The sequence below is a fragment of the Phalaenopsis equestris genome, unplaced genomic scaffold, assembly GCF_001263595.1.
Source record: "Phalaenopsis equestris unplaced genomic scaffold, ASM126359v1 Scaffold000761, whole genome shotgun sequence".
Lineage (NCBI taxonomy): Eukaryota > Viridiplantae > Streptophyta > Magnoliopsida > Asparagales > Orchidaceae > Phalaenopsis > Phalaenopsis equestris.
In genome coordinates this window covers 4,489,648-4,510,982 of record NW_018165201.1, presented here as the reverse complement: position 1 = coordinate 4,510,982, position 21,335 = coordinate 4,489,648, and the positions used below count along the sequence as shown (strand labels likewise).

At 36.6% G+C, this 21,335-nt stretch overlaps 2 protein-coding genes across 2 annotated transcripts; one reads left to right on the top strand and one right to left on the bottom strand.

Moving 5' to 3' along the window:
• Positions 1-2,215: 2,215 nt before the first annotated feature.
• Positions 2,216-13,761, bottom strand: LOC110030906 (TORTIFOLIA1-like protein 1). Its single transcript, XM_020733886.1, has 7 exons — positions 12,943-13,761; positions 7,752-7,940; positions 7,289-7,382; positions 6,562-7,187; positions 3,410-4,186; positions 2,728-2,921; positions 2,216-2,455 (listed from the first exon to the last, which is right to left on the bottom strand). Coding segments are annotated over exons 1-7 (2,625 nt in total). The 5' UTR covers positions 13,687-13,761; the 3' UTR covers positions 2,216-2,454.
• Positions 13,762-17,589: 3,828 nt separating this feature from the next.
• On the top strand, positions 17,590-21,324 carry LOC110031033 (aldose 1-epimerase-like). The gene is made up of 5 exons (XM_020734065.1): positions 17,590-17,766; positions 17,860-17,909; positions 19,397-19,523; positions 19,898-20,002; positions 20,558-21,324. The coding sequence occupies exons 1-5, from the start codon at positions 17,664-17,666 to the stop codon at positions 21,178-21,180; spliced, it is 1,008 nt and encodes a 335-aa protein (XP_020589724.1). The 5' UTR covers positions 17,590-17,663; the 3' UTR covers positions 21,181-21,324.
• Positions 21,325-21,335: the final 11 nt, after the last annotated feature.

Sequence of the window (21,335 nt, the reverse complement as noted above, 5' to 3'; positions counted from 1 at the left end):
CCTATAACCATCCTCTGTATTTTCAAATTTTTTAAATTTAATGAGTTGTTTAGGTTAGTAAATGTTAAATGGGGGAGTGGGAGTTGGAGAATATAAATTATAATTTATAAAATAAAGCCAAAAAAAGTGGGTGGAGCACAAGTGGTAGTGGTAGCTAGATCATCATGAGGGCAATGAAGTGGGTACCAGCATTTAATATATATATATATATATATATATATTTCACTTATCTATATATATATATATATATATTTATATATCAAGTTAGATCATGTCAATTAACTTTTTGTAGGGTCAAGTTACAAATCTTTCCATTTTGGATATATCCGAAATGTCAATTGTTTCTTTTTCATACTGAAATTTTCTATTTGAAGTTGCATGTAATTTTCTTCATTCATTATGCAATTTTTATTAATTTTTTAAAATATATCGCATTCAATAATTGTATCAGTTAAATATGCAGCTCTTTCTAAGTGTACATTTATGAGAAGTCTTATATAGATGTTTTCTCACAAAAATGATGATGAAATAATACGATTGGTTTACTACAATTCGTATTTTAATGAGATTTAGCAAGAGGCTTTAATAAGTCGATCATGAACGAGTTTACTCTTGACTCGATATCAGATTGAAATCTCGACTCAGCACTATTTCACCTCCCAAAAGAGCTCTTGTGGGTGGTGGGCAGCCCAAGACTTAAATACTGCTTTTCGGCCCTATACTTAGCCGATGTGGGACTATTTGTCCGTGACATTCTCCTCCACCTAATCATGTGACACCCTCGTCACGGATCGGCTCCACCGATGGTCCCACTGGACCATAGAGAGTCCACACATCTGACAGGCAGTAATCTGCTTTGATACCACTTGTCACCTCCCAAAAGAGCTCTTGTGGGTGGTGGGCAGCCCAAGACTTAAATACTGCTTTTCGGCCCTATACTTAGCCGACAACTAGCTCGAAATCATATCCCACAGATCAAATAGTAGTTCAAGCAATACATGCATGCAGGCACATTAGTGCGCATGTGAGTATACATCTATATACATACATACATACTTATATATGAAGACATAAAGCATATAATTATGCCTTGGGTCTTTCGCATGTCACATGGGTGGGTTGAAAAGAGAAATAAAACAAGTTATAAGTAATATAAAAATCATAATTATTGTCAAGGTCATGTGAAGGCAATGAGGCTTAAATAATAAATGATTAGCCCATCATAAATTTAATTATTTTATATTGAAATTATTTAATCAGTAATGTATATGACCCAACTTTCTTGTTTTAGTTTGTACTTCTCAATAAGTGACATCAAAGTCAATGGTTTGACCATGATCCAATGGCTCATGTAATTATGGTAAAATAAAATTAAGAAATTGAGTACTCCTTTGCACTATCTTAAGATTGAATAAGTTATTATTGCCTCTTGATGCATTAAATATATGCATTGAGATTAAAAGTCTGTTTAGGGCAGCTTATTTGGTGCTGTGACGTTTTGAAAACACATCTGACCTGTTTGGGTAAACTGCATTTTGACAGCTTATGCGTTTTGAAAAAGCTGAAAGCAGCGTTTTCACACCACTTATCTAGGCGCGGTGGTAGTTTTCTGATAGTTGTCTGGCTTTTCAAAAAAAATAAAAATTTATAATAGCCACCACACCTAACTTATCAGCAGATTATTTTTAATCAGCTTATCATCACATTATTCAATAAGCTACAACTGTCCCAAATAGACCCTAAATAATTTTTTGATTAAGAGCTAAAAGAACATTTGCCAAGGCATAAGATATTGCTAATTTAATTTTATCTTGGATTAGTGAAAAATATACATTGAAAATTGCAAGAAAATCTCGGAATGTTAGCACTTTCATTGCAAAAATTTAAATTATAAACATAATATTATATTTGGATTCATTGAAAGTGGCACAGAAGGAATTAATCTTTCAAGTTTAGTTTAACCAAAAGTTGTAATTAAGCTTAACATGCGGCACTAAACCGTGTTTTAATTAGTCTAATTAAGATGTTTGGAGAGACTAAATGGGTCAATTAAATTATTTCTAAATGAAAAGTAGCACTGCATTAACTTAAAACTTAAGCTTAAATAATCAAAGGAAATGGAACTTCTATGTTAAATAAACATTCAACAATTAAAAATTGGGGCATTTACATACATACCCCACAATTCCTCTATATTTACATAAACGATGCCTAAATATTCATATTCACACGCATGCCACTCAAATCGTTGACATCACATAAAATATCAGAGTCATGCACTAAGTTGTGCTTTTAACAAATGATTCTGCCCAAACCCAATGTAATATGCACATATACACACAAAAAACAAAGGAAACCTTAATTCACCATTAGTAATTAAGAAAAAAAAAATGTAAAAATGGACACTATACACCGGTGTGGTCATTTTCGGTGCCTTTGCAGCTTCTGAGCTGACCTGTTACAAGGTATAATGTCATATGACATGTAATATCATGTATGATGTCGCGAAATATACCATCATTTTAACTTAAAAAATATCACATAAAAAATACCATCATTTTAACTAAAAAAAAAAAAAGAGTAAAATACATCTTTTCAAGCTTAGATAAGGTGATATGTATGGTAAAATTGAAGTTTAGGCATTAGATACGTAAATACATAAGAATTGAGGGGTACATATGTAAATCTCCCCCATAAAAAAACAAATAATAAAATAAAATAACTTACTATTTCATAAAATGCTGAATGTTGATACCCCAAGCTGAAGCTAGCTGCACTAACAAATGTTTTGCTGAAGCCCTATAACCATCCTCCTCCAGCTCCATTGTAGATACTCCATGAAGGTTCTTCAAAATTTGTTTCTTAACCCCCACAGGAATGCTAAGAAAATCTCCTCCATTTTCCACTACCAGATTCATCAACTGGAAAATACAAGTTACATCAGCCATAGGATTATATGTAAATTTAAAAAAAAATAAAAAAACTCACACACCCAAAAATATTAGGCCTTGAACACAAAATCACATAACTGGAGACAAACCACTCAACTACTTGGTTAAGGGTTCATTGGAGGGTGGCTTCAGCATTTTGTAAATGTGATTGTGAACCTGTTATGGGGGAATTAACTTCTTACAAAGCTTTTGTGGCAGTAATAAATTTTTTTTTTCCGAAAAGTCAGGCAACAACTTTCTTATAGTTATCAATTTTTTTGTAAATTCAGTTGTAAAAAATATATTTTCATTATAAAAATTTCTAGAAAACAGTTCCCTAGATATAACTGTGATGACAGTCTGAAATGTAAACAGGCAAGAAACTGCCCCAAATAGACCCCAAGTGGACGGCACAAATATGATAAGTTCAGGCAAAAAACATTGAACTTAATGAGTGAGTCTCAAGGACTTCAGTATACCTTCTCAATCCAAGCAAATGTTATATCAAACAAGGTTTGTTCCAGCAGCAACTCTCCCACTGCATGCAGTATTTCATAAGCTACTTCATGTGAGAGCTCACTGATAACAGGCCCAGATCTCTCCATCAGCTTCACAAGGAGCACAACATCACCTGTGGACAGCACCTCGGCATATGCTGAATCTACATCACCAATATCAATCAAATCTACTGCACGAGTCCATGTGTCCCCCTCCTGGACGGAATTACCATCTTCCATAGCCACTCTGGGAGTAGGCCGTTGCGTTCCGGCTCGAGAGGTTGCATTATCTTCTCCAGCGACTCGGATGGCTTCCAGGGTAGCCTCGTCCTTCGAGGCTTGCCAAACGCTCCTTGCAGAAGGACCTTCGCCAAGCCTAAGTTGTCCTTCAACTTTGTCCCAAACCCTCCTGCTACTGACTTGATCGCCACCAGAGGCCATAAGACCTCTCCTACTGCTTAATACTCCATTTCTTGGAGCCGTGTGCGTGTATGAATTCCATATCACAGAATCAGGCCTCCTTGATTCTCTTCCCCTTGACACAGAAGCCATGCCATCAGTTGATGCATACCTTTCTGGCCGGACAAACTTTGAAGTACTGGATCTTCCGGGTGATCCCTCGAAGCCGATAATCATATTTCCTCCTCTCCTTCCAGATGAAATTGACAAATCTCGCGCCATTTCTTCAACAACTCGCTCAAGCCCATGCACTCTGTCCTCCAGGGTTATTAAGCTATCATGGGAGCCTTGCATGAAGTCCTGCAATGATTTAGAGGACATGAATATCAATAGCGTTCATAAAAGTAAATAAAGGTTCAAATTAGTCAAACAAGGTTAGTTATGTAAAATAGCAGCATAAATCATAGATAGAATTAATGTGTTCCTTTCTAGTAGTAAAGCTCATGAGGAATTCAGCTTATCAAAGCTAAACATGATTCTTTATTATTTCCACCACCAACATATTCATAAATAGCCTTGTCTCACAAATTTAGGGTCCAAAATGAAGATAAAGTATGATTTCCATGCATAAAATTAACCAAGCATTTGAACCGTAGCATATATGAGTTAGAATAATAAGGAATAAATTGGCAATCATTATTCATTTCCAATGGCAAGACGCCAAAACAGGTCGAGTCAATTGTTATTATTTTACTCTAATTTATGGAGCCAAAAATAAAAAAAAATTCATTAATGTTGGAATTGGGCAACAACAAAAAAAGTTAGACAACACTTTCTCAAATTTCCTCTCTCTAGCTCTTTGGTTCCACGAGTATCTCTAGAACAGGAGCTCTCCTCTCTAAGCCTGAACTCTAAAATCTCTCAGCTACAGCTCCGATATTGGATATTCTGACTTTCCTTCCCAAATTCTCTAAGACATTCATTTATAAAGATAGGGAATGCCAATTATAATCGAAAAGAAGAAAACATTAAATGTAGAATATGATGCTAACTATTTTGTCAAAATGGCTACATGAAATCATAAATAAAAAATATGGGAAGGTAGCATGGATTTTAGTGGCAATTAGTGAACCACTTGAGTCACATTGGCATTATAACTATATGATAATTTATTTCGCTACAGAGTCGGTCAACTCTTCGCTCGCAGGTATCTTTTTAAGACCTTTTCTGAGTTCCTCTCAATCTCACCAATTCTTTTCAGCTACAGTAGATTTGCCCCTACAATGAACCAATCTTCTTAAGTTGACCTCCATTTTGCCTTCTCAAAGTCATTAATCTCTTGCTCATATGCCCCGTCTCTTCCAAAGGTATCCACCCTTAAGAATCAAGTTGTAAGAGAGGGAACAACTTAAATTTGGCTAATTGCTTCTCTTTACGAATCAATAAAGCACAATGGCTCTTTGGCAGTTCATTGTGGTTCTCTCTACAAAAGTTAATATTCTATCAACTGATTCTCCGGACCTAGTGTTAGATCATGGATAGAAAGGACTTCTTTGACCTCACCAACCTAGAGTCTCAAATTGCTTCACATTTTGCACATTCACCACTGAGTAGATCACCATGTAGGCGGCCATAGCTAATTCATATTTATTGTCCCATCTCATCTTCAGAATCTTGAAGGGACCATACTAACTTGGCTCGATCTTCTGGCCTTATCCTAGTAAATCTCTGAAATGGAGACTCCAAAATTTTCTATACTCAGTGTTGATTGCACCAACACTTACAGCACAACTATGATCTGGCAAAGAGTGAGTTTTTTTAACCCCTATTTGCGTTCACCCATGGCCTTCATGTCAATTCTTGAGGCTTCTTATTGATTTTGCCAATAATTCTACTCTAAATGGTCTTTGAGGCGGATAACCTTAGGCAGGTCTCAAATGAAGTGCAACTTATTGGATTGCATGTTACCCACTTAATGCATACTAAATAAATTGCAAAATTTCAACACAAGCCTTCAAAATTCATGAGTTGAATCCTCTCACCATATATACAGCTCTATTTACCACCCACATTTGGTTGTCCGTTTGTGGATGAAAGTTTAATCTCCTCTTCAATCTAGTATCCATCACAATCCACGATAATTTTCAAAAACTACTAAGGATGCAATTTTCTATTTGAGATGTTTGAACTAAAAATAACAAAACACGCCAAAATATCCTTAAAAAGAAGATGTGTAGTTTCTACTTTGACGCCATGAGTACTATCATCTTCTAAAACTTTTCCAACATAATAAACACATAGTTAAGACCGCAAAAAGTTGAAGACAACCCTGATAGCATGCCCATGTGCAAAGCCCTTGTTTCTACTTTGAAGGATTTTAGGTGCAGTAGGTTTGCCCCGTACTCCACAACTCTTCATGGAGGCAACCCTTTCAATTAACTATCAAAGACCAATTATTGCCCAAAACTGAACTCTAATAGAGTTTTATAAAGTTAGCCTTTCTGTCCTCTTAATAATCTCTTTATTTTATTAATCCCACGAAGTATTCCTGCAACAAACTAGTTAGATAAAAACTCCAAAGTTATAACCCATCATTATACGACGACTGAAAGAAAATTTTGATCCTCCAACATCCAGAAAAAACTAGCCAGCATGCAAATCTGAAAGAAATAAACTAAACCTTTAATAATAAAAAATAATAAAAGTAATAAAATAAAATAAAATAAAACACAAACCTGCAACATTTTCATAAGAAGTACTTGTTGTCTCTCTAAGTGTGATAACTGCTTCTGAATGCCCAACCAATTTACTTTATTATTCAATAAAGAGCTTTCAACTAGAACATCAACTCGAGAGATACTGGAACGGCCTGCAGAAGAGTCCCTAGGCCTCAATTGCTCGGCCCGCTTATCTCGAGCAACGAAATCGGATATTTGTTGTCTGCCATGTGGACCTAATCTTCTTTCACTAGTATTATAACGATGATATTGATCAAAATTTTGATTAAATTCACATCCAGCATCAACAACATGAACGAATGCACCCTTGGGATCACCATCAGCTGCTCCTTTTTCTTCTTCGTCTTTAGAATGTGAAATCTGAGGGTATTTACGAGGTACCACAACTTCAACAGGTACATCATCTGAAATTCTTGATTCGAGTTTTTGGAAGAACTCTGGGTTTAACTCTTTGTCTTTCAAAGATGGTGCCTTTATCTTTAGTAAATCTGCTGTATTCTCTGGTAGGGTAGGGCCTTTCCGTGAAGAATCAGAAGATGAATCCTTCACAGATTCTGATCTCTCACTATTGAGAGTCAAATCTTTACTGTCCAACTTCAATTCCAAATCTCCAGATTCACCAACTGTAACACCAGTGGAACGAAAGTACAGATATTAACTTGAAAGAAATAGAAGCAAATCTCTACTCTATAGTAAATAAAAATTGAACCGGTTAATATTGTACCTTTCAAGCTCTCAGCTGTGCCATCCTCCCCCTTCTCTAAAATCATTTTCCATAATTGTAAAGCCTCCATTACACTCTCTCTCACGGGCTTAACCTGGTTTAAAAGCAGCATGAGATGATTGAGCAAACTTGTAACCAGAATGATTTAAGAAAAACAGAGTTAGCAAATCTTGAAACGAAAGGCTCATTAAGGAATGAAAGGTCATCAATCTTTTTCTAAAATAAGAAGATAGATGTGCATGCATACCACTCAATTCCCATGTATTTACATATCTAATGCCTAAACTTCAACTTTTTTATACATGCCACCTTACCTATGCATGAAAATGTGTATTTCACTTTAAAATAGTGGTATTTTTTATGTGATATGAATGATTTGGGTGATATAAATGTAAAATTTAAAACTTAGAAGTTATATATGTAAATACATAAGAACTAGGTGGTATGAAACGGGATTACACACCTTGTCAAAACGGCAAGCTTCCAAAGAAGCAATAGTTTGGGATGCCCAATCAGCAATTATATGGCTTGCTTGGGCCAAGACACGTAATGTATCAGCAGCGGCTTTACGAGTAGCCCAATCGGTATTTTCGAGACATTCGCGTGCACTTTGCAGCACAGTAGGCATACTCTGGGAACTGACTGCTCCGATCTGCGAGAATTTTAAGATTATTATTTACAGTAAATCCAAAACAAAGCTTCTTCTGAGATATTTATTAGAAACGAAGATTAGACACAACACAAATGCTTTAGGCCGTAAGATTGCTTTTATGTATGTCAATCAATAGCTGAGTATACATGACTTTATTATCAGAGATCATTTTGATCGAGTAAACAGCAAGCCAGACTGTTTGAAATGCTGGTCAGATTAGCACATTCAGCTTAGAAATTAAATACAACACTATGTAAAGATTAAAACCTAATGTTTTGTTGGCACGTCGCTACTTACAAATGCTATTTTATATCATTAATTTTCTTTTAAGATCTCCAAAATGGTTTCAAAAGTTCAAAATGCAAATATATGCAAGTGGTCTTGCTAAATGAACAATTTTCCACATGATTGTTATAAACGGTGGAGCCTGATCCACTTTGCTTGGGCGTTTACTTTGCTTTGAAGAGTCACACCTCTTTACAAAAAAACACTCCCGCTTCCTGTTCATGATAAAAGCTTCGGATGGCTCTCCTTGGGTTAAGAAGTTACGCTTTGAGTTCTTCTTCGGTTTCCTCGGGATAAAACAAGGTTTCCTCGGGGCAGAGGAAAAAAAAGTGCAAGCGGTAGTTCCCTGCGGCAGAAGGAAGAAGAAAATTGTTCTCCCTAAGCTTCTTCTTGATGGCTTGTGGCAGAAGATAAATTGGGTTTATTTCTCTTGTAAGTTGTCTTCTTCGGTGTATCTCGGCATAGAGTTTTCTTCGGTGTATCTCGGAACAGAGATAGAATAACAGAGAGAGCAATAAAGAGTGAGAAATTCCTCTTGTAAGTCGAGATGATCGACTGATATAAATTCCTATAAATTCCTCAAGTAGTAAAATTCTCTGCAACTCCGTGGACGTAGGCAATTTACCGAACCACGTAAATGCTGTGTTGCTGCTGTGTTGTTCTTTTCTGGTGTGATTTTTTTCGTTCTATTTTTCAATTCGTCGATCGTTCTCCTGTTTGATGTATTTATATACTACATCAACTGGTATATTTAGATCTCGCAACAACAACAATAGTATCAGAGCTTTGTTCGAATCTGAGGAAGAATGATGACTACTGCAGATGATGACTGCAGATGAAGTAAAGTTTTCAAGGATTAAGAAATTTGATGACACAAATTTTGGTTATTGGAGAATGCAGATAGAGAACTATCTTTATGGGAAGAAACTTTATCTTCTATTGTTGGGAAAAATACCTGAAAAGATGGATGAGGCTGAATAAAATTTGTTGGATCGACAAGTTCGGGGGTTATTTGATTGACCCTATCGAGGTCCGTTGCACACATCGTCGTCAATGAAAGGACGACTGTAGATCTGATAGCAACCTTATTAGATAGTTGGGAAGTCATGAGGATAATAGTTAACAGTTCTGCAGGTAAATCTAAACTGAAATACGATAATATTCGTGATTTGATTTTGGCTGAGGAAGTTTGCAGGAAAGATTCTGGCGATGTCTCAGGTTCGAGTTCGGTATTGAATGTTGACTTTAGATGGAGATGGCATGACAAGAACTCAAGTATGGGGAGATCAAAACCAAAGTTTAATAAGCAGACAACCTGTTGGAATTGTCGCAAGGCTGACCACATAAATAAGAACTGCAGGAATTCAAAGAATATGGAGAATGATAGCGCAAATGTGGTATCTGAAGAATCACATGATGCACTACTGTTGATAGTTCATAGTTCTGTTGAAGACTTGATGTTAGATTCAGGGGCTTTGAATATGGTAGGAAATCTACCAGAGGCCACAGTGCAGAACAGTGATGGAAGTGAAGAGAAAAGTGGGTCTGGGGCACCAATTCCTATTTTTCCACAAATAGATGTTAAAGAACCACAGATGCAAGATGAAAGTTCGAGCAAGTGGGAGCTGACATAACTTCTACCGGGGAAGAAGACATTGCACAACAATTGTGTGTATCAGGTGAAGACTGAGTGTGATGTCAGTAAGAGGTACAAAACTCGACTTGTTGAAAAAAGGCTTTCAGCAGAGTCAGGATGTTGTTCATGCAGTGGGAGTTGTAAGAAGAGACAAGAGTGACCAGGAAATAGCTTGGAGGTGCAAAGCTATGTGGAGTCTGCTGATATGTTAACTAAGGGTGTTACTCTTGAGAAACTAAAGTTGTGCAAAAGTTGTGAGAAACTAAAGTTGTGCACAGCTTCAGTTGGTCTTATGGAGTAAAGACAGAGGCTTTGAGTTGCAAATGTGAAGGATTCAAGATGGAGGATACATGTTGAAGAAAAAGGCGCCACTGTCAGTGGAGGATATCAGTTTGAGGAAGATGTTGCAGTCTGTGTACCGGTCTCCAAGTGGAAGAATTGTTAGGAACGATGGAGCCCGATCTACTATGCTTGGGCGGTTACTTTGCTTTGGAGAGTCACACCTCTTCACAGATAATCACTCCCGCTTTTGTGAAGTTAAGCATTTTTTCGCTCCCTCCTATTTGTGATAAAAGCTTCGGATGACTCTCCTTGGGTTAAGAAGTCACGCTTTGGGTTCTTCTTCGGTTTCCTCGGGATAGAGGAAGGTTTCCTCGGGGCAGAGGAGAGAAGTGCAAGCGGTAGTTCCTTACGGCAGAAGGAAGGAGAAGAAGATTGTTCTCCCTAGGCTTCTTCTTGGTGGTTTGTGGCAGAAGAGAAATTGAGTTTATTTCTCTTGTACGTGTTTCTTCTTCGTGGTGTATCTAGGTGTAGAGTTCTCGTCGATGTATCTCGAAACAGAGAGAGAAGAACAGAGAGAGCAACGAAGAGTGAGAGATTCCTCTTATAAGTCGAGGTGATCGACTGTTGTAAATTCCTTTGTAAATTCCTCAATCTGCAGCTCCATGGACGTAGGCAATTTGCCGAACCACATAAATTTGTGTTCCGTTGTGTTGTTCTTTTCTGGTGTGATTTTTCTCGTTCTATTTTTCAATTCGTCGATCGTTCTTCTGTTTGATTTATATATATACCACATCAACTAGTATATCTAGATCTCGCAACAACAACAATGATGATTGTTATCATACTAGAATGAAGAATCAATAGTGAGGATATTATATAATTGTTATATGAAATATTCTCTTGTGTAATTATTTCTTTCTGATTACTTGTATTTGTCCATATATAGGAGCCAACACTATTTAGAATATATATAGTAAGTTTTCAATATTTATGAAATAATGATTAGCTGTAACCATATTCCAAGAAAAAAGCAGATGCCACTCTCTTTAAAACTATAATTCCAGGTTATGGATCAAATATCAACTCATTACTTAAAAAAAAAATAATAATAATAAATAATAAAATTCAAACGACAATATTGTACCACTACATGCAATATTCCACTTGAGATGTGCCATACAGTTTATAACTTTCAGACAAATGATTGCGAAAACCAATATTCACTTTAAGAAAATTTTCAGATATAAAGATTACAATGTAGCATGGTGTTTTATTTAACATCCTGTGTAACTTTTTACGTCAAATGTAAAAATGATTTCTGGTGAGATATTTAAGCAAGTTGACCAATCTTGGGGTTGAATGACATTAAAATTTATAGGTAAATTTATGCCAAAAAGTTTTTTTTTTTAATGAGTAATACGTTACTGCTAAAAATGGTATATGAGCTTCTCGAGTTGGCTTTTCTTGTCCTCAGTACCAACTTAAATCATCTCAATAACCCAAACAAAAGAAAAAATGCTTTATTTAGTTTCCAAGACTAATTGATAATGGTTTCAGCAAGACGCCAAAGGTTATGAGAATTTTTAGGAAGCTGATAACTTTTTTATTTAGAAAGCTTTGTCTGAATCTATTTACAGTTTAAAATCTCAAGTAAATGAGCTTAGGGGCATCTCATCTGACTCAAGCGTGGCTTATTTGTAAAAATACAAGCGCTGGCTCAGCTCGAGATACAAATGGTAGGCTTGTAGGCCTCGTGAACTCAAATGAATCCGTCTTGAGAGCTCATCGAGAAGCCATCAAAGTAATCGAAGGCTGGAGCGCATGAGAAATGCCAGCAGCTCACCGGAGAAAGCATTGAGGCGACAAGAATCTGGCTAGCCGAGCTTTCTTGCAAGCCAACAAACAGCTCCTTTACGAGCTTGACCTCAAACTTGAGGCCCGATAAGCTCAACTCGTGGGCTCTTTAACTAGTCAAGCTCAAGTCGGCTAGGCTCACTTACACCCCTAGAACTACAGTGGTCTAGCATCTTAGAGAATACCTTCCAATGGGGAATACAAGTGGAAACAAGGTATAGCACTGCTCTTTTCATTATCTCCGGCTCACCCTCTCGATTATAATGTTTGGAACCTATGCTATATATAAAGGTGGAACCAAGTTATGTCCAGGGTGAGAGGGCAATTGTCCCCCTGGAAGTTGAGATTTCTATAAAAAAAAATTCAAAATTTCTCTATATAAAAAAGTAAAAGTTATGTCCACTGTGGGCAATTAATCCCCTCCCGAAAACATATTATTGATTTTAAGAACTACAGAGGCAAAAAACGAAAAGAAGAAAAGAAACCAAAGGGACTGTTAGATATCCTATTGTAGATAGAATTTCATCAAGATCTAGCTTAACTCCAGCCAAACAATTTTCAGGTTATAATTATCTCAAAATTTATTAAATCTGAATATACATGATCACTAAAACGTGCTCGAGTTAAGTCCTACTAGCAGCCAAATAGCCCCGCAAATAACACTCAAATCTTCGCCTATCATGCAAAAAAATCCAAAATTAAATGCCACAGATCTAAATCTGACTCAAGTTGTCAACTTGCATGATGCCAAATAAAATATAATAATAAGAAGAAGAAAAAAACAAACAGTTAGCAGCAGACCACTTCTTCTACATTAGAAGACGCGATTTCTAGTCTTTAAGCATACATGTCGAAACATTCCATAATTCTTAGAAGACCAGCATAAGCACAGCACAGCACATCAACAACCATAAATATATTAAAAAAAATAAAGAAAAAACGAACCTGAGCCAACTTCGCAAGCACAGACAGCAACGATCCCTTGGCAAGAAAGCTCTGCGCTCCAATCATCTTACATAATCTCGGGCACAGCCTCTGAAACGCCGCAGCTCCACCTGCTCCTCCACCTGCTTCCACCACTTTCCCAAGACACATTGCCGCACCCGCCTGCACTGTCTTACTCTGTTCCCCCATCACCTCCAATAACGGTTTCACAAACAAACCAGCCACCGGCACCGTCGCCGCCCGTCCACCACCGGCTTCCTCAGCATTGGATCGGAGATAGATCGCCCCCAGGGACGCCAGTGAGCCGGCGGCATCACCGCAAGCATCACGGAGCGAAGAGTCCGATGCAGGATCTTTAAGCCGGCGAACAATGAGACTGATGATTTTGGGGAGATGAGCCGCAGCAGAGTCTGGGTATGCTGCGCAGAGGAGAGAGAGGAGGCGGATGGATTCGCGGCGGGCGACAATGGGGGAGCTGCGGGCGCCGGAAGGATCGCCGGGGGAAGGGATGGGGTCGTGGAGGAGGGAGGAGAGGAACATAGGGAAACCGTCGGGGGGAAGGGAGGCGATTATGTTCTCGAGATCGTCGACGGCCATCTGATGGGTGTCTCGATCGGAGAGCTTAGAGAGAGAAGAGAGAATGCGGGATTTGAGATCGAGCATGGCGAGGTGAGAGGAGAGAGAAGATTGGGTTTGTGAAGGAGCTCTGGAAGCTTTGGAGGAGGGTTTGGTGGTGGAAGCCATTTTTCTTTTTTTTTGGAACGGAAAAGGGATGCAGAGCTGAAGCAGGGGATTTGAAAGAAATGGTTTGTGAACATAGAAGTGTAGCGCTAAATTTTTGTGCATTTACATATATTCATACATATATACATTAAAAATAGTATTATTTTCACTAAAAAAATTGAAATATATATTTTCATATATAAATTTAAAGCATCAAAATGTTGTATATGTAAATATGAAAGTTTAGTTGTGAGATATGAAAATAAATAAGAATTATCTGTTGTTGCATGTGTCGCGTACTCCGGCCTGTTGGTTGACATTTTTGGTGTAAGACCCCTTCTGTCTTGGGTTCAATTCCATCTCTGACAAAGTGAGCCTCACGGAGGGTGGCTTGTAATTGTTAGGCACATTAGGATTTGAGAGTGATTGGAGGCACGTATGATAGTCTCTTGCAATTGCTTTAAAAAAAAAATCATCTGTTGCATTTGTAAATTTCTCTAATATTTGTTTTGTAATTTTACTATAACTATAAATTCGTATGATTATTTCATCATATTTTAAATAAACTAAAAGATGGGTTGCCATATAACACCCATTTTAAGGCCTAATTTTTCTCTTGACGTAGCTCTACGTGCCGCGGAGGTTATTCCTGAGTTATTTTCAGGTTATTTATGAGTTATTTTCAATGATCAGAAATAACCTGAAAATAACTCAGGAATAACTTCCGCGGCGCGTAGAGCTACGTCAGGAGTCCGTACAGAAAATGCATTCCATTTTAAGAGCTTTGAATGGGATTTGCAATATTTTTATTATTAAACATCTTTTTTAAATGAAATGTCTTTTAATATTATATGTTAAGTAAACTAAGAGATGTCTTGGATTCTCATAAAAAAATTTATTGTTTACTAATTACATGTGTCATTAAAATTCATTTTATTTTAAATTATTGCTTTTTATAATTATCCTAAATAAATCACTCAACAATTTATTTGATCTACACAAATGTTCACGCCATGCCTCAAAATGGATGTATTACAATCAAAGAATATTAAGATTTATTTTGCCATTGTTTGAGTTTTATTTTCGGCAATTTTATAATGGAAATATGAATTTTAATGAGAATGAGAAATATTATTTAATTTTGATGCCGTTAATGCATTTAAATATTAAAAAATTTTCAAAGGCAATCGTTTTAGGGCCCGTTTGGGACAGCTTATAAGTGCGGGCGGCATTTGAAAACGCCACCCTCCTGTTTGGATCGCACATTCGATCTGCTTAGTCCAAAACCCCATTTTTAATTTCTTAAAGACGCGAGCCGTGGCATGAAGCTTGCGGTCCGCATTTTCAGTTGGTGTTTGAAGTTTTATTCCTCCGGTGCCCCTTATGCTCTTGGTCTCCTCCGTCGCTCCATCTCATTCCCAAGCTCGATCTGAAGTCCCTCGCCTCTAGCACTGCACAGGCCCCTACCCGTCCTCATCTCAAGCTCGATCTCGATGGAAGCATCTCTCGCTTCTCTCGTCCCCTTCCATTCTGCATATACCACTTCGAGCTCGCTGTCTACCTCGGCGCCAGCAGCCTCCACAACCTTCTCCGTCTGATAGCTTCTTCCAGGTGTCCTCCCGATGGTACCACTTGTAGTTGCATGCTAGCAAGTTTTCGTCCTCCATTTTTTGGTTTTCTCACCGCCACGGTATCCCCTTCTTCACTTAACTTTATTTATATTGTCAATATATGGCTATAATTTCCATAATTTTTATTGAAGATCTCCACCTCGCTTCCCCTCTTTTTATCCTGCTCCGCTCCTCCAACCAACAATGCTTGCAGCAGCAAATATCTCATGCTAATATCTCATGCTATGTCGAGGTTTATCTTTCCTCTTATCGTTCTCTTCTGCCTTTCTGCCTTGCATCCGCTTTTCGATCTTCACTTGTCGCCGGCCAAGGTGCGATTTTTTTCAGCTACTTATATGTTTAGAAATCCTATTGTTTTCATTTTCTAATTCTCCTTTTTTTTTCTTTTATGTATTGATGAATAGTTTTATATGCAGGAGTACTAATATCATGAATTATTCAAGCCCTAATTTTCTTTATGGAGTGGTTTGATTTTATGGCTGTGTGCCTTTATTGGGATTGGTTTTAGCGTTGATCTCTGTGATGTTGTGCTATAGTGTTGTGGTGTCCTATAAAACATATAATTGTTTGGTAAAAATTGTGTTAAGATTGAGGTTGCGGTGCTTTAGAAGTAGTTGTAAATTGATATGCAAGTTGTAACAAAATGTAAGAGGATGTTTTGTTTGGAAGGGCATCCGTTTATCTTGAAAATTTGAAGTCAATACTTAAGAGTAACTGTTAGTAGATTAGTAGTTTTTTTTGAACAATTCTAAACGAGCTTCTTAAGCCTTTGAATCTTGCTCAACTCATTTCATTGGGTTTTAAATTTAGAGCATGAAAGAAGATTTCATTCTGACAACTTGTGTGATATTATGCTTTTCATTCTACCAACCTATATGTGTCCCATGCAATTTGTGTTAGGGTTCTTCTAACTACTATGCTGGAATGTTGATGATACAATAAGGAATATTTTATAATCCATGCTTGGCAGGTTGTAATTTATGATAACATACAAAGTGTTAGTAGTATTTTATTCATAAACCAATCTTGTGAGCAGGGTATGAATGTAATTGCCGCTTTTAACTCAACTCTTTTGTATTTTCATGTCTTAACATTTGAACTTTAATTTGTTGAGAAAATTACAAATTCTGTGTGACAGATTGTTCATTTAACTAAAAAAATCTACAAATAAGTTGTTTACAAAACGCACAAACCAAACAGCTAAACAGTTTATCTAGAATAGAGACAGAATAGTCATTTATCCATAATAAGATATTTTCCAAACGCAAAAACCAAACAGTCATCCAGCTTATCTGGATCAGCTGCTAATCAGCAGATTATCAGGATAAACTGTTTATCAGTAGAAGCTGGATAAGCTGCAGCTACCAAAACAGACCCTTACTGTTTAAAACTTTTGTAAAAATGTCTAAACTTCTTCATCCAACGCCCGTAAATAACACTTTAAAGAATATAAGAGCCTATAGTACAAAATGCACAAAAGCATGCCCTCATCTAGGGCTGTCAAATAGGTCCGTTGTTCGTGAACTGCTCTTATTCGGCCCGTTAAGTAATTTGTGTTTGATTCGTTCGATAAGTAAACAAGTTGAATGCGAATAATTTTTTTTGCGCTCAATATATAAACAAACAGAACACTAACAAAATTTCATTCATTCGTGTTCAACTCGTTTTAGCTCGAAACAATTATATATCTATATCTATATATATATAATTATTTTTAAATAATTTAATTGGCTGCAACGCCATAAAGATTTATAATCAACTAAAATTACTAACTAAAAACATAATAAAAATATATTAAATTATTTTAAATGAATATTTTAATATAAATAATAAGATTTAAACTTTACCCTATTTTTACCATCCTACCGTTGTGTGATTAGGTTTGTCAAAATAACTCATTGTTCATGAATAGCTCGTGTTCGGCTCGATAAGCAAAAGAGTCAAATACAAATAAATTTTTTGAGTCGATATATAAACAAGCCGAACATGAAAAATAATATTTTTTAACAAGCCGAGTTTGGACTACTCAAGTTCGGCTTGCTAATAGGTATTTGTTTGCGAACAGCTCATGTTCAACTCGCTAAACAAATGAAGCGAACATGAACAAAATTTTTATGTTTGAAATATAAACAAACAGAAGTGAACGAAGAAGAGCTGAGCCCACCATTACCCTCATCCAATAATAATCAAAGTTGATAAATGTAAACACCACTTATTTTAAGGAACAAGAAGTAACTAAACGATAAGAATGGGAAGGTCACCCAACAGACTGATAATTTTGGCTACAAGCGCTTTTGTTCTATAAATTTCTCCGCCGCAGATTACGAAAGCAATGCAAGCGTTTCGCCGGCGAAGAAAGAAGATCGAATGGCGAAGCCGGAGCTTTTCGAGCTCAGCAACGGGAGGATAACGGTGAGGCTGACCAACGTCGGCGCCACCATTACTTCTCTACTCGTCCCTGATTCCGAAGGTTAGGGTTCATCCAATTTGAGCATCTCTTGCATGTTTGATCTTGATCTGATTTGATTGCAATGGCGTATTTTGATTTCTACTTGGATTTCAGGGAATGTAGCGGATGTGGTGCTAGGGTTTGATTCGCTCGATGCTTATTTGGTAAGTTGTAGGTTGGATCTTTTAGATTATTTGATGGAATTTTTTACTTTTGGTTATTTGATTTCACTTAGGATTGTGCCAAACAAAAAAAAAAGAAGAAGAAGAGGATTTTGATGCGGTTTAGGGTTGCTGATTTGATTTTCCTATGGTTAGTGTTGAATGAGAAGGATCAATGGAGGATTTTGACAAACCTTTTGGCTTGATTTTATTTATTTATTTGATTTAATTCTTATTTGTGGTAGTTAAATTCATACATCGTAAATCCATTAAATCCAACCTCTCGCTGGATTTAGTAAATCCAGATTTAAGTTGAATCGAAGGCAAAATTCAGGTCCTTAAATATGGAAATTCATAAATCTACACGCATTTTAGTGTTTGGCTGGATTCGTGAATCCAGTGATAGATCCCTATCAAAAGGCTAACAAACAACCCCAAGGGGAAAAAATATTGCATTTGGAGTCTTGATGCATTGGACTTCAATCACTGTCTGCCACATGTACAAAACTAAATAATGTAATACAGGGTGGGCCCGAACTGTACATGTGGCAGGCATTGATTTGAGTCCTGGTGCTTTTTTGCCAAGGGTTTGTCTAGTAATGGATTTAAATTGAATTTTGACTTGAATCTTGTAAGACATAAAAAATGACAACTTCTAAACTGTAGATATAATAAATTCAATTTGTGCTAATTTTTGTCTAAATAGTTGGATTTACTAAATCCTAATATTGACAGTATTTAGATCTTGTCATATGATCAGTTTGGATAAACTAAAGCCGTGGATTTCATAAATTTAGATTTTACGGATTTCGGCCGTAAATCTTGGATTTACTATATCCTGTGAATCGGCGGATTTAGTAAATATGGGACGGGCTCTTTGCATGAAAAGCGAGATGTGAAGTTGCCTTCCTCCTTGGTTTCGGAGCGGAGCGGAGCGGAGCGGAGCGGAGCAGAGCAGGAGGAGGAGAAAGATGAGAGTAAAAGTTTATTAACATTGACCAATCCTTGCTCCAAGAAAGGAATGGAAGTTTGTTACCTCACAATCCTAGCACATTCCTCTTTCTTCTTGCGAGGATATTTTTTGTTATCCAAAATTTGTTAGGAGAAATCAACAATGAATTCAGATGATTAGAGAGGCAGTGGATGTAATTACACACCATCATTGATTGGAAACCCTACAATTGTTCAGTCTCCCTAAAACATGATGATTTCACCTTTTTTATGCTACAAAATAATTAAAAAATGCTTATTCATTAGTAATAGGCTAAATATTTATTCTCTACTTCGTCGTGACTTGAAAGTAGTTTCCAAATTTTTTTTGTTTTTTGCTTTTATAGTAGCAATCATCATAAGTTATCCCTGAAAACTAAAGTCTATTCCACTTTATCATCTTTGCATAAAAACATGTAGTGTTTTTTCTCTAACATATGTTGCTTTTATCCTACATTTTAACATATTATATGAAGTTGTATTAATCTTTTTTCGATCAGAATGATAATGCACCTTATTTTGGGTGCATTGTTGGTCGTGTGGCAAATCGGATCAAAGATGGGAAATTTACTCTCGATGGTGTGGACTACTCATTGCCTATTAACAATGGCCCAAACAGTCTTCATGGTGAGTAATATACCCTTAATATAATGCCCTAGAAAAACCATCGGTCGGGATATTCTAAGCTAAATTTGATCGTGATGGATCTGAAAAATCATTAGATTAGCTTTGAGATGAGTGCAATACAAATTTTGATTGATCAGAGATGTAGCATATAGATATATATATGTGTGTGTGTGTGTGTGTGTGTGTGTGTGAATATATGTGTACGCTACAAGTCTTATTATATGTTTGAATCCTAGATGATTGTAATGAAGCAATTATCAAGCCATATAATGCTGCAATTTTTTGTTGAAAATCTTATTGATTTTTTCTGAAATGTTCTATATCTGAGTACTTATGATTTTTTCTGAAATGTTCTATATCTGAGTACTTAACAGGTGGGAACAAGGGCTTTAACAAAGTGCTCTGGGAGGTTATAGAACGAAAAAATGGCGAGATACCAGCAATAACCTTCAAATATTACAGTAAAGATGGAGAAGAAGGTAAAAGCATTTGTTTCTTTGAAGGATTGAAATAAAGGAAGATTTGCATACATACCAGTCATACCACTTAACCTATGCATTTACATATCCAACGCCTAAACTTCATTTTTTTACGTATATGCTGCCTTACCTATGCATGCAAATGTATATTTCAATTTTTTAAAAAAGTAAAGAAAGTAATATTTTTGATGTGATATGAAAGATTTGTATGATAGTAATGTAACAAGCAAAGTTTAGGCGTTAGATATGTAAATAGATAGATATTGGGGGGTAAATATGTAAATGCCCCATAACTTCAAATAAATTTCTCCCTTCCTTCTACTTTTTATAGGGTAGCCATTCAATCTAGACCCCATCTCTTTGGAGTAAAACATCTCTTGTTAACTTTAAAATAGGAATCCAATTTCAATAATTTTTCAATACTTTATGTTTATGAATTCATAGATAAACGCATGCATATATATTTCGATCTAATCCACACTCTACTCAATTCATCTTTGATCCAAGTCTATCTGAGCGTAATGAATTTTTAATCACAACTCTCATTCATTCCAGGCTATCCCGGCGATGTTACGGTCACCGCAACATACTCCCTCCCTTCCAGCAACTCACTCAAACTCAAACTGGAGGCCACACCTGTCAACAAAGCCACACCAATCAACCTCGCCCAACACACCTATTGGAACTTAGCCGGTCACAACTCCGGCGACATTCTCAACCATTCAATTCATATCTTCTCTCATCACATAACTCCGGTCGATCATAGCTCAATCCCGACCGGAGAGATCGCCCCGGTCGAAAACACACCCTTCGATTTCACAAAGGAGAACAAAATTGGGGACAGAATTGATCAAGTTCAAGGTGGTTATGATCACAACTATGTTATTGATAATAATGAAGAGAAATATGGGTTGAAGCATGTGGCTAAAGTTAAGGATTCTTTGGGTTTGAGAGTGCTGAATTTGTGGAGCGATGCGCCTGGAGTTCAGTTTTATACTGCTAATTATGTTGATGGTGTTTTGGGGAAAGGAGGAGCAGTTTATGAGAAACATGGGGGGTTGTGTTTGGAGACCCAGGGGTTTCCTAATGCAATTAATCAGCCTAATTTCCCAAATATTGTGGTTCAGGTTGGTGAGAAGTATGAGCATACTATGCTGTTTGAATTTTCAGCTGAATAGGGAGGGTATTTGATTTATGTATTATTATTTTCTTATGAGAATTATGATTATGTTCTATGTATAATAAGAGGCATTTTTATGTGTTGTCATTTTGAACTGTGTATTTGAATTATAAAATGGAAATATGTTGGGAAAATTTACATACCTGGCACACA

Bases quoted from the DNA above. Each gene is read 5' to 3' on its own strand.
- LOC110030906 (XM_020733886.1), bottom strand. From the start codon at position 13,686: ATGGCTTCCACCACCAAACCCTCCTCCAAAGCTTCCAGAGCTCCTTCA. The intron at 7,188-7,288 runs GTACAATATTAA...CTGGTGTTACAG, and splicing joins CACAGCTGAGAGCTTGAAAG to TTGGTGAATCTGGAGATTTG. The intron at 4,187-6,561 runs GTTTGTGTTTTA...AAATCATTGCAG, and splicing joins TTCTTATGAAAATGTTGCAG to GACTTCATGCAAGGCTCCCA.
- LOC110031033 (XM_020734065.1), top strand. From the start codon at position 17,664: ATGGCGAAGCCGGAGCTTTTCGAGCTCAGCAACGGGAGGATAACGGTG. The intron at 17,767-17,859 runs GTTAGGGTTCAT...CTTGGATTTCAG, and splicing joins ACTCGTCCCTGATTCCGAAG to GGAATGTAGCGGATGTGGTG. The intron at 20,003-20,557 runs GTAAAAGCATTT...CATTCATTCCAG, and splicing joins CAGTAAAGATGGAGAAGAAG to GCTATCCCGGCGATGTTACG.